General features: G+C 46.2%; 1 protein-coding gene across 1 annotated transcript; it reads left to right on the top strand.

The window, feature by feature from the left end:
- Positions 1 to 5741: 5741 nt before the first annotated feature.
- Positions 5742 to 10472, top strand: pim3 (Pim-3 proto-oncogene, serine/threonine kinase). Its single transcript, XM_079755752.1, has 6 exons — positions 5742 to 6188; positions 6349 to 6458; positions 6608 to 6658; positions 6797 to 7163; positions 8415 to 8591; positions 8942 to 10472. The coding sequence occupies exons 1-6, from the start codon at positions 6104 to 6106 to the stop codon at positions 9145 to 9147; spliced, it is 996 nt and encodes a 331-aa protein (XP_079611878.1). The 5' UTR covers positions 5742 to 6103; the 3' UTR covers positions 9148 to 10472.
- Positions 10473 to 12384: the final 1912 nt, after the last annotated feature.

The following is a 12384-nucleotide window of genomic DNA, read 5'->3' as shown; positions in this document are numbered from 1 at the left end:
ATGAATTGCCATTAGCCCTACTCTAAACTTTTTATTAACCCATTTGTACCGGCTGCTGCGCGGCGCAACATTGTATCTAGTAGATACAACGTTGCGCCGCGCAGCAGCCGGTACAAATGGGTTAAAACAACAATTTAGCCATTGTGAACGACTCATTACGGTTAACTCCCTAAAATGTTTAGGACATATGTCATATTGTTAAGTTTGTTAAATTATTGCAACATTTATCAGGATATATTATGGAACAGAACCACTTTCCACCGGGTTACATACAGTACAGAAGAGACCAATCTTTAACAGGAAGAGCCGGAAGAAACTCCCCATGAATTTGTGAACTGGTGGTACTGCTTTGACTTCACTGCCGCAACAAGACCCAGTGGGAGAGCATCCAGCAAGGACAATCTAGAGGGACAGAGAAGAGAGATGTGATCTAAACGTGTGCTCGTGATCAGAGGGCATTCAGCGGCATGAAGTCTGATGGACGCCCTTGGCAAGTTCTGTTCCTGGCCATGTGTGTACGTCACACACACACACACATGCACACATGTACACACACATGCAGCCACACACACATGCACACACACCTCCCTCGCGCACTCACTTATTCACTTACACTCTTTAATACATGTATACATATATATACACACATATATATATATATATATACGCTCATACACACAGATAAATACATACACACATATATACACACATACACGCATTCACCATCACCCACTCACACGCACTCACACATACACACACCCTCACTCAATCAGTCATTCACAACCACAGAGTGAGGGAGAGAGTTGGTTAAGTAGTTGAATTAAGATCCAGGTTACCGCGCGGTTTAAGTGGATAGTTATGGCTACAGAATGGGATACAGGTCAAGATAGAGACGGAGTGTGTGTGTGTGTTGTGATGTGTGTATGTGAGCGTTCTGGTGTGTGTGTGTGTGTGTGTGTGTGTGTGTGTGTGTCTGTGTGTGTGTGAGCGTTCGTGTGTGTGACAGGGAGCTTTAGGGATCATTTGCTAATGAAAGGCGGAGTGTGCTGTCGTTCCGGTGCGGTGGTTGTATTGAGGTCAGGAGAGGAACAGGTGAAAACCTGGCCCAGGACCTGGGGGGAAGTGTCTTAAACGCCAGGATTACCTCGTCATCTCCTCTTATCTTAACCCCGTCCCCCCCGGCTGTCCTCCCTACCACACCCACACAGTCCAGCCCAGTACAGTACAGTACAGGACGGCACAGTGGGTAGTATAGTAGTCATCTATTATGGTACAGTCTGGTAAAGTATAATATCGTATAATATAGTATAGTGCAGTGTTTCTCAACTGGTGGGTCGCGAACCAAAAGAGGGTCGCGGAATTGTTCGGAATGGGTCGAGTGTGTGGTCGCATATATATTTTTTCAGATTTCAATGAAGGGATTAAAATATTTGTTTATTTATGTTTAAAATAGGTCATGATGACATTGTGTATGTGTGTTTACTCGCCCAGTTTTGAGGAAAAAAAATGCTTGGTTTGGTTTCATAAAAGGGGGTCTCAACCCAGAGGCCAGACCAGTTGAGATCCACTGGTGTAGTGTATTATAGTAGAGGAGAGTAAAGTGTGGTTTAGTATAGTCTCATGAAGGATTGTGTACTCTATAACAGTTCAGTAGAGTTCAGCACATACTACAGTATCGTTGTGTACAGTATACAGTGTACAGTTGTCAGAGTTGATTATCTTTTAACCGTATTCATACTTTCCTTGTTTACCTTTTTCACTTTTGTTCCAAGTTCAAGATTGTTTCTGTTTACCACAAACCAACAATCAATGATAAACAGATCATTCGTCTGGCCACACGTTTTTAATGGTTTCGATTAACTACTTATCAGCTTATATCCTGCTTATAACCTGCTAGTACGATCTGTTCTTCACGATGGAATGTTTAATCCCATTATTTGTAATGTTTCAAGTGCAAAGACATCAGGATTATGAATCTGGGAACCGGTGTCACAGAAGCTAATGATCTCTTATGCAACCTGTCTGATAGATTAGCGGTTAGCGCATGGCTAGCAAGGCTACCTGGTGTTGCGTAACTCTCAGGCCAGACGCTAATCTTCGACTGTCCCTGGTCATACGGACGGCGGTACAAACGGACGTACGGACAGTTCTCTCCCCCTCCACTCTCTTGCACGGATGCACTCGGAGGCTCTGAGCTGGCTTTTGGTTTCCAATGGCAACGGGAGGATGGAGGGGGGATACTATATATACCACTATACTATACTATTCGTTACTATACAATACTATACTATACTATATTTTACCAAACTAAACATGGCTATGCTATAGTATTCTAGGAAATGCTATGCATAATATACAGTGCTATATTAATACTGTATGCTATCCAATGCTATTCTATATTCATATTTGACTGCACTATTTTATGCCATGCTGTTAATACTCCTGATCTATCTATCTATCTATCTATCTATCTATCTATCCATCCATCCATCCATCCATCCATCCATCCATCCATCCATCCATCCATCCATCCATCCATCCATCCATCCATCCATCCATCCATCCATCCATCCATCCATCCATCCATCCATCCATCCGTGCCTTTATCTATCAATGTTATGATCATATGATGAAATTATTTAAAAACGAATGAGGCAGTTGAGAACCCCAGTCTGCGCATAGGGCATGTGTGTGTGTGTGTGTGTGTGCGTGTGTGTGTGTGTGTTAGTGTGTGTACGTTGTATAGGCTTTATTGAACAACATCAGAGCCCTACTTCTTTGAGGGACAAACCAACACTGGCCCGCTACTGCTACTATTATTATTACGAAAGGAATGAACAAATAAATAGAATCCCAATGTCGAGAACCCCAGTCCGTGCGAGCCGCGCCCGCGCTGGGGCGTTCTGCGCTGGCCCTCCCCTGCCCGACAGCCATCAGTCCGCGGCCGCTGAGCGAAAGCTTAACCCAGCTGGCCTGACTTAAATGGAAGGCTTCCAGAGATTATGTGGCCGCCACTCGCATAGCGCGTTGCGGATAAAAATACCTCCGCTGACCCCCCGGCTGTGATGTGGCCGCACAGCCAGCGGTGCGTCTGGTTTCATGTTCCCCAAAAACCATCAAATTACAGACCTGGCCGGACCCTTATCAAAACTACCGCTGACAGGCTCCGACAGCGGTAATTAGAGACAGAGGGAGACAGAAAGGAGGAAAGAAAGAAGAAATGTAGAAAGAGACATAAAGACAGTGAGAAGACAACTCGCACAAACCTTTTTTTCCATCGCTGGCTGGCCTGTCTATCTGAATAAATGACTTACTGTCTTTCTGTTTGTCTGTGTGTCTGTTTGTCGGTATGTCTGTCTGTCTGTCTGTCTGTCTGTCTGTCTGTCTGTCTGTCTGTCTGACTCACTTTCTGACTTGTCTGTCTGTCTGTCTGTCTGTCTGTCTGACTGTGTGTCTATCTGTCTGTCTGTCTGACTCACTTTCTGACTTGTCTGTCTGTCTGTCTGTCTGTCTGACTAACTGCATACTGTGTGTCTGTGTGTCTGTGTGTCTGTGTGTCTGTCTGACTCACTTTCTGACTTGTCTGTCTGTCTGTCTGTCTGTCTGTCTGTGCATCTAACTTCCTGGTGTGCTGTTGTCCAATCCAAAACAACTTTTAGATCCGCAATAACTCAATCAAAAAACACAACAACAACAAAGTCCTGCCACGAGTATATGCAAACCGACTGGTTTCCTGTACATCCTACACACACTGCCCCATTATTCCACTTCGGTAGAACAAGAGCCCGTCGTTAGCATAGAGATGAGATAACAGACTATATCCTATCTTACAATGGGCATTTACATAACTCTACAGATAGGTTTCCACAGAACTTCGGGAAACTCACGCACAGTCGAGGTCACTAGGTAAACAACGATACCGAGCGATTAAACACACATATGCTCGCACATGCACACACATACATGTACATATAGGCATGCTCACACGCACGCACACACAAACACATACATATAGGCATGTTCACACACGCACACACATGCAAACACACACATACATATACACATTTGCACGCTCGCACACGCACACACACATATTCATATGCATAAAGGCACACTCAAACACACACACACACACACACACACACACATCCAAACACAATTGTTTGTATATTCCACGAAAGCAATGTGTATATGAAGTAGGAATGTAAACATTGATTTCGTGGAAAATTTGGTCGAGTCAAATCATCTGTTTATAATAATGCTAATGCAATCAACAATAATAATTCATGTCAATCAGTTATCTAAAAAAAAAACTGCTGTGTATACCTTTTCTTAGCGTGCATGTCATAAATATTTGAAGCTTTTTCCTATATCAGATAGGAGAAAGTGGAACCTTATATGTAATAGCGGCATTTTTAACCTCAAAACAATTCTGAAAAGTATGATATATTGTATCGTGAATACATCTATGTCTGTGGAGCAGAGACTGTATCAAGGTCTGGATCAGAGCAGAGGAGTGTGGGAGATTTAGTTGGTGTCAGAATTACAACAGTAGCCTGACCTGAACACAATACAAGGCACATACACCTAATGCACACACGCACGCAAACACACACATGCATACATGCACAGACACACACACACACACACACACACACACACACACACACACACACACACACACACACACACACACACACAACACGCAAACACACACGCAAAGGGCTATCCAGGCAGGCAGGAGATAAACACGTAGGGAAAAGAGCCAAGGTTAGATGGTGTGATTGTGTGAAAGTGCACTGAAGGGAAAATAACTTGGAAAGCACTCATACATAAAGTTACACACACGCCGTCAGGTGACACAACAACAAAAAAAAAATCAACAATGCATTCTGTTGTTGTTGTAATACCATTCATATACTTGGGATATTTACACATTAGTCATTGATGTTGCATGAGTCACAGTTTACTGTGGTGGGTAACTAGGCTTAATTAAGAAAGGATGTCAAATTGATAATGTAATGACTCATTTTGTGAATAATCAAGTTATAATAATAATCGCATGTTCGCATTGTGACTTAATGTTTTAATTTGGAAAGAATAAAAATGGCATTCAGAGATCTGGGTTTGTGTGTTAGCGTTCTGAATTGTGTGTGATGACAAATCTTTAAAATTTGACGTCCAAAAATATTTAAATTTATTTAAATAATTTCGTTTACACGAAGTCTGATCCGATTCGAAACCAAATCATCACGACCCACCCGGCCGTCCTCGTGCACACTGCAGAAAAGGAGGGAAAAATATTAATAATAGTTCTCAGACTTACCGCCACGTGCGCTTTAAATGGCCTTTTTGTGACAATAACTCGTTCCCGATTGGTCCAAATCAACAACATGGTATTTATATAAGCGATTTGATTGGTCGCCAGCCACAGGTCCGTAGTGAACGCCGTGAAACGCTCCCAGACAAGGGATTCTTGGGCGTCTCATACTATGAGAAAATAGTGCCAACATGAAACCCCCTTTATGACCAAAACGGATGAATCAAAATTAAACATTGATGGTGAATAGATGTATTGGCTAAAACTAAGTAAAAATATTTGGCACAGATGTCGTTTTTACGCAGCAACTCCGCCGAAACATCGACTAGTATCCGTTGGCGGAGTGATCGCATCCTTCACTCTTGCGCGTCAAAATACTGGCGTGGGGACGCCGCGCCAAATGATCAGACCGCCTCGACTCTTCAGGACAACAACACCCCGCAGAGAGGCGCTCCACACGCAACACACTGAGGCCGCTGAGGCTAACCTTCAGACGGCGTGTTTTCACACGAGTTCACTGGACATACCGGGACACAAAGCGCACGCATCGAGACGTCGTTTGCGCCTTATTTTGTGACGTTTTTTCTTGGGGAATCTGGACGACTACTCCAGCCGTCGTGACGCGGCGGCGGTGACGGACGGACGGACGGGCGCGGCGCACTGGCGCACTGGCGCATTGCACTAAGAGACCCATAATAATAAACAATTATTCTTCATCACTGCTTCTTCATTGGTCTTCTATTGATCCTGAAACACACGGAATACACTCGGGTGTGAGTGAATATGTTGCGGTCAAAGTTTGGATCGTTTTCACACATCTGCAACCCCTCCAGTATGGATCATTTACCGGTGAAGATACAGATACCAGGTGCGTCTTCCGCCGTGTGTGGAGCCCGCATCTGGGGCCATAACATTGGGGCTTCTCCAGGGGAATAACCGGACCTATATAACAAACGTCCGGACACACACAACGTGTGTGTTTGGGATGCAGTTAGGCACATCTCTAACGGTGGTGTTTATTTTCGCAGTTAAATCAGAGAAGGAGCCCTTCGAGAAGGTCTACCAGGTCGGCTCCGTGCTCGGCAGCGGCGGCTTCGGCACCGTGTACGCCGGGAGCAGGATCACCGACGGCGCCCCGGTAAGCGTGTGTTTGTTTGTGTGTGTTATGAAGCTTGTGTGTGTGTGTGTGTGTGCGTGTGTGTGTGTGTGTGTTTTGAAGCAAGTGTGCTTCGTGTGTGTGTGTGTTGAGATTGCTGACTGTTTATTGACGTTTTGCCGTTATTCCAGGTGGCGGTGAAACATGTCGCGAAGGACCGAGTCACAGAATGGGGAACCCTGGTAAGACCCGCACGCCCGGGGAAAACCAACCCAAACATCGCAACACTAGCGTAGTCCCTTCAAACGTGGACCACATTCAAACCAACACACGACCTTTACATCTAAACCTTATTTAATTCGGATCCGTTCCCCCCTCAGAATGGCAGCCTGGTGCCTCTGGAGATCCTGCTCCTGAAGAAGGTCAGCAGCTCGTCGTTCCGCGGGGTCATCAAGCTCCTGGACTACTACGAGCGGGCGGACGGCTGGCTGCTGGTGATGGAGCGGCCCGAGCTGGTCAAGGACCTGTTCGACTTCATCACGGAGAAGGGCGCCCTGGACGAGGACACCGCCCGGGGCTTCTTCCGCCAGGTGCTGGAGGCGGTGCGCCACTGCTACGGCTGCGGGGTGGTGCACCGCGACATCAAGGACGAGAACCTGCTGGTGGATCTGCGCACCGGGGAGCTCAAGCTCATCGACTTCGGCTCGGGCGCGCTGCTCAAGGACACGGTGTACACCGACTTTGACGGTACGTCGCCGCCCCCGCGGTCACGCACACCGGGTTACGACGCACTGTATTGATCCCCGACGCGGTGGTTTCTGGTGGTCAGCAGACGGTCATTAACCGGGCATGTGTGGCTTATAAAATATATATTTTCTGAACGAGTTGAAGCTTAGTCATACAAAATGTGTTTAACGATGTCAATGCAACATAAATGTTAACGATATATGGTTATATCAGATTTGATGGTTTATTATTACATGGAGTGTGCGTGTATTTTCCATTGCGCGGAGGCGTGTGGGTTGTGATTCGGTTGCATGTCCCCGGTTACCCTTTCCACTGTAATGAGACGCGCGCCGGGGGGCGGGCGCGCGCGGACAATGGTGGCGTTGTGGTCGAGGGTCTCCAGTCTTTATCTTTTATTAATGCTCGCTGATTGGCCTCCTTTTATTATAATTTTTATCATCTTTCTGCGTCATTTTTTACCCCGTGACGCATTTTAACACGGATGTGACTCCGCTCCGGGCGGAACTATCTTTTTTCCTTTCCTCCGAGCGCGTGGACTGTTTATTGTCCTTTCCGGTGACTTTGATCTTTCGCTTTCGTGAGTCACGCGCTCACGACGGTGTTGGTGTTGGCGGCCCTCCTCGGGGTCACGTGCCGCCACGTAACATCTGTTTGTTGTGAAACCCGAGACGGCTGGTGGTCATGTGACGCGCGCTCACGTTGCACTTTTTTTTGTGTGTGTGTTTGGTATCCGAGCTACTCCTCCTTCCAGGGAGGAGGAGGGGGAGGGGAGAGAGAAGAGGGAGAGGAAGGGAGGAGCCTGCGCAGGTCAGCTAGTTTACTCGGTCCCCGTAGGCCCCTGCGAGAACAGAAAGCTCTTATGCGGCGGAGACGTTGACATTTTAAACCCGTTTAATGTGCGCTGTTTTCCTGCCCTGCACAAACAATCACTATTCCCCCGATCCCCACAATGCCTTGCTTTCAGACCGAAGTCAGAAGGCAACTTAAAACTTGTAAATCTCTGAAAGCAACACAAGGCTACACATTGTTTTTATTAACCTAATCTCAAGCATTTATTGTTTTTACAAACCTAAACTCAAGCTTTCATGTTTTTATTAACCTTACCTCAACCATTCACGTTTTTATTAACCTAAACTCAAGCATTCGTTTGTTTATTTACCTAAACTCAAGCATTCATTTGTTTAATTCATGGTAGGCCTGCCTCCTCACCCCCAGTACCTTCTCACCCCCGTACCTCCTCTTCCCCCACAGGCACCCGAGTCTACAGCCCCCCCGAGTGGGTGCGCTTCCATAGATACCACGGTCGCTCGGCAACGGTGTGGTCGCTAGGCGTGCTGCTGTTCGACATGGTGTGCGGGGACATCCCCTTCGAGCAGGATGACGAGATCCTGAGGGGCAAGCTGTGCTTCAGGCGGAGGCTGTCGGCCGGTACGACCCTCACTCACTCGGTCATTCACACGCTCATTGGTTCACTCACTCACTCACTCACTCACACACTCACCCGCTCACAAGGCTTGTTCTTTATAGAGTTACCTTGCTGGATAAGGGTTTTTATAATAATAGAGTAACACTTTAACCAGAAATCAATTGAAATCTAAAGTTCAGTATAACCAGTATAACCTTAAACCCCTGCCATTGGCTGCCCTGGTTACCCGTGGTTACAGGTGTGGTTAGATTGTGCTTTAAGACCTCATCCATATCTACTAGGCTGATGATGATGATGATGATGATGATGATGATGATGATGGCTAACTTTAGACCCCCTCGCTCCTCCTCAGACTGCCAGCAGCTCATCAAGTGGTGTCTGGCCCTGAGACCCTCGGACCGGCCCACCCTGGAGCAGATCTGCGACCACCCCTGGATGCGGGCCCCCGCCCCTTCCCCCGAGGCCCCCATCGGGCCCTCCGGCCCTGTGGACATCTGCCTCAGGACCCTCGACAAAGACTGTTCCTCCAGCACCAGCTCCAGCAACGAGAGCCTCTGAGCCCCCCCCCCCCCCCCCATGTCTTTGGAGGGCCTCTGAGGGCCCCCCTTAGAGGCCGTCAGTCCTGGTCTTTGGGGGACCTCCGAGGGCCCTGGTCTTGGGGGGCCCCTGAGCCGACTCGACTGTGTGTTTCTGTTGAACTCTGTTGAACCGGAGAGAAAAGTGTTCCTTATTTCCCTTCGTTTCTCTTAGGGAGTGTTTCTAAATTATTACTTTTTTTTTTGTTATTTATGCTGTTAACTTTTTTTATTTTCCTGATGAACATTTAAGTTTTTTTTTTTTTTATTTTGGGGAGAAAGCAGTGCAGTTCTGTTTATTTATACTTTTTATTTTAAATTAAATCCTTTTTTTGTTACCAGGCTGCGAGATTCCCCAACCCCCATCCCTGGTTCGAACATAGCTGCTCTCATAGAGCTTGGACACTGTTTATTATCATTATTAATATTATTATCGTTCAAAATGTTTAATTTTGATTTGGAGTGCCTTTTTTGCGATTTTGCTCGGCCGGGCGGCCATCTTGCCCGTACCACAGTGGGAGGAGGGGTGAAAACTTTTTTTTTTTTTCTTCTTGCATCCCTTCATCCCTATTGGTCGGGCAGCCGCCGGGGCGGGGCTAAGAAACGGTAGAATTTGAGGAGGAGGAAGAGGTGTGGGACCCTTTCTGACCGTGGAAATTACTTGAAATTACAATCAACTTGGCCTCTTTCTCTCTGTCTCTATCTCTGACTGTCTCTGTCTTACAACCTGCTGCTCTCTCTGACTCTATCTTTTCTCTCTCTCTCTCTCTCTCTCACACACAACCTGATCCCTCTTTTCTGTCTCTCTGTCTTACAAACTGCTGCTCTCTCAATCTCTTCTCTCTCTGTCTCTATCTCTCTCTGTCTTAGAACCTGCTGCTCTCTATCTCGCCCTCCCTCTCTCTCTCTGTCTCTATTTCTATCTATCTAACTCTCTCTCTCTCTGGCTCTATCTCTATCTATCTCTCTCTCTCTCTCTCTCTGTCTCTATCTCTCTCTGTCTTACAACCTGCTGCTCTCTCATGCCACGTTCTCAACATGTGGCAACTGGATCTAGTCTCTTCTGAATGTCAACAAACCGTGCTCTCTTTTCTCTTTTAACTTGCTGCTTGACACACATTCTCCTCCCTTTCCTCTCTCTCCCTCCCTCCTTCCCTCCCTCCCGATCTTCCCTCCCCCATGGTCTCTCGGGCCGGGGCTGGGAGGTGCACAATCAATGCAATATCGATAGACTTGGTTATGTATTTTTATTTTTAATGTACAGAGTGATTTTTCTTTTCTTTTTTGTGTGTGTGTATGTGTGTGTGTGTGTGTATATATATATATATATATATATATATATATATATATATATATATATATATATATATATATATATATATATATATATATATATATATCCCTCCCATTTGCATTTAATTTATTTGTACACATGTAGACATTCCACACCCTGTGGCTATTTATTTATTTATTTACTTACTCCCCCCCCCCCCCCCCCCCCCCTACAATGACTCAATGGCTCAATATTTTGCGTACTTCAGACTTTTCCAGTATGTTTGTTTTATCGTTCCGCAACTGTGTATATCTTTGCGTTTTTCTGGCATTTTCACGTGTCCTTTAAAGCCGGGGAAACACTGAATCAGTGGAGCGGAGGAACGGATGCTGAGGGTGGAGGGAGCGTCTGAATGTCAACACCTCGTCGCGAGTCTGTGTGTCGTACCGTTGGAATGAACTCATTGTGATGCAAATCCACCTGTGGGTTATATTTTAAGCCCTCTCCCCCGTCTGTGTGTTGTGTGGACCCCCCGCGTGTGGAGGGGTGAGGGCGTGTCATGCCTTCTGCTGGGGGGGTGCTGATTGGCCGAGCGGAGTGGGAGGGTTGATAATGGCTATTTTTTGATACAGAAGTTCAGATTAAAAATCCCTTTCTTTTGTACACAATCTCTCTACGTCTGTTTCCTGTGTGGTCGACTGTCTTCACAAACCTTTAGGGATATGAAACTAGTTCCACATGTCCACTCCTCCTCTTCATAGCAACATGGGATTCTGAACCCAAACCTCAACAACTGATACAATATTGCTTTGCAATATCAAATCAGGTCACCCCTGAAAATAATATACCAGGAGTTGTTCCATAGTTATTTTGCAATGCACCATGGGTAAAAATGAATGTTCCATATAGGCATCCAGATTTGTACACATCTGTACATTTCAGACCACTCCATAAAATGGTTGTAGCCTAAATAGTGCACTTTATTGAGCACAAGTTGGTATTACTAGACTGTTTATGGACACGGTGCTTAGTCCAGAATATCTTTCATAAAAAGCTCTATATTGATCTGATCTTTCTGCACCCAAGCAGCTTATTTACATTCTAAGTACACGTCTAGCATTGACGAATTTAAACGTGCATTCCAAAAGTAAATATTAGCAGAGTAGAAGCAGGCTACTTAACAACAGCTCTCTAAAGGCTTAAGGCGTAGGCCATGCAGACGGGTCTCCTAGAGAGCGCCACCTTCTGGTGGGCACTGGTCGCCCTCCAAGGAGAAATATTAAATAAGTAAAAATGTGCCTGGTGCCCTCCCTCAGTTTCTGCCTTGAGGTAACAAATGAACAAAAAAGGAACACAGTTTGCACCCCTGTTCCTCACCATCTTTCCTCTGCCCTGGCCATAAGCACTTGTACTATGAGCCCTGAAAGTGGGGGGAGGGGTCACTGTCTGATGCGCATCACAACAAGTCACAGAGGTAAGAAGGGCGGGCTGCGATTGGTGGGGAGTAATTGGCTGTGGGCGGAGCTACAGTCAGGTGATTGCAATGGAGGGAAAACTTAAATGGGAGGAGACAAAGGGAAGCAGGTGTGTTTTGCTCTGGTGTTGAAGGGTCGTGGAAGACAGGCAAGGGTTGGAACAATCATTGCTTCAGGCCGACGCCAAAACACCTCATGTCATCAAAGTTTTTTGCTGCTGTGCGAGCCGACCATTAGATGTTCAGAGACTGTTGGTTCGGGACTCGCAGCGACCTCAAGCGACACCTGATGTGAGACACGGTAGGCCCAGCTCACCTCTGCACCAGGGGAGACCTTTTCTTCTTGGATTTCACCTCACTGACCAACAGCTCATTCACTTGCGCCACATGACGCTGACTATGAATCGGTCACAGTTTAGACTTTACGTTACATTCAATTTCATTGTTTCAAAAAGTGAAATCAGGATTCCTCG

Source organism: Pollachius pollachius (assembly GCF_949987615.1).
Source record: "Pollachius pollachius genome assembly, chromosome: 18".
Taxonomy (NCBI): Eukaryota; Metazoa; Chordata; class Actinopteri; order Gadiformes; family Gadidae; genus Pollachius; species Pollachius pollachius.
This window is presented reverse-complemented; position numbering and strand designations above follow the sequence as displayed.

What these genes read in the sequence shown, in the direction of transcription:
- pim3 (XM_079755752.1), top strand. Translation starts at nt 6,104, where the DNA reads ATGTTGCGGTCAAAGTTTGGATCGTTTTCACACATCTGCAACCCCTCC. An exon ending in GGATCACCGACGGCGCCCCG is followed by an intron (nt 6,459 to 6,607) that starts GTAAGCGTGTGT and finishes CCGTTATTCCAG; the next exon opens with GTGGCGGTGAAACATGTCGC. An exon ending in TCACAGAATGGGGAACCCTG is followed by an intron (nt 6,659 to 6,796) that starts GTAAGACCCGCA and finishes TTCCCCCCTCAG; the next exon opens with AATGGCAGCCTGGTGCCTCT.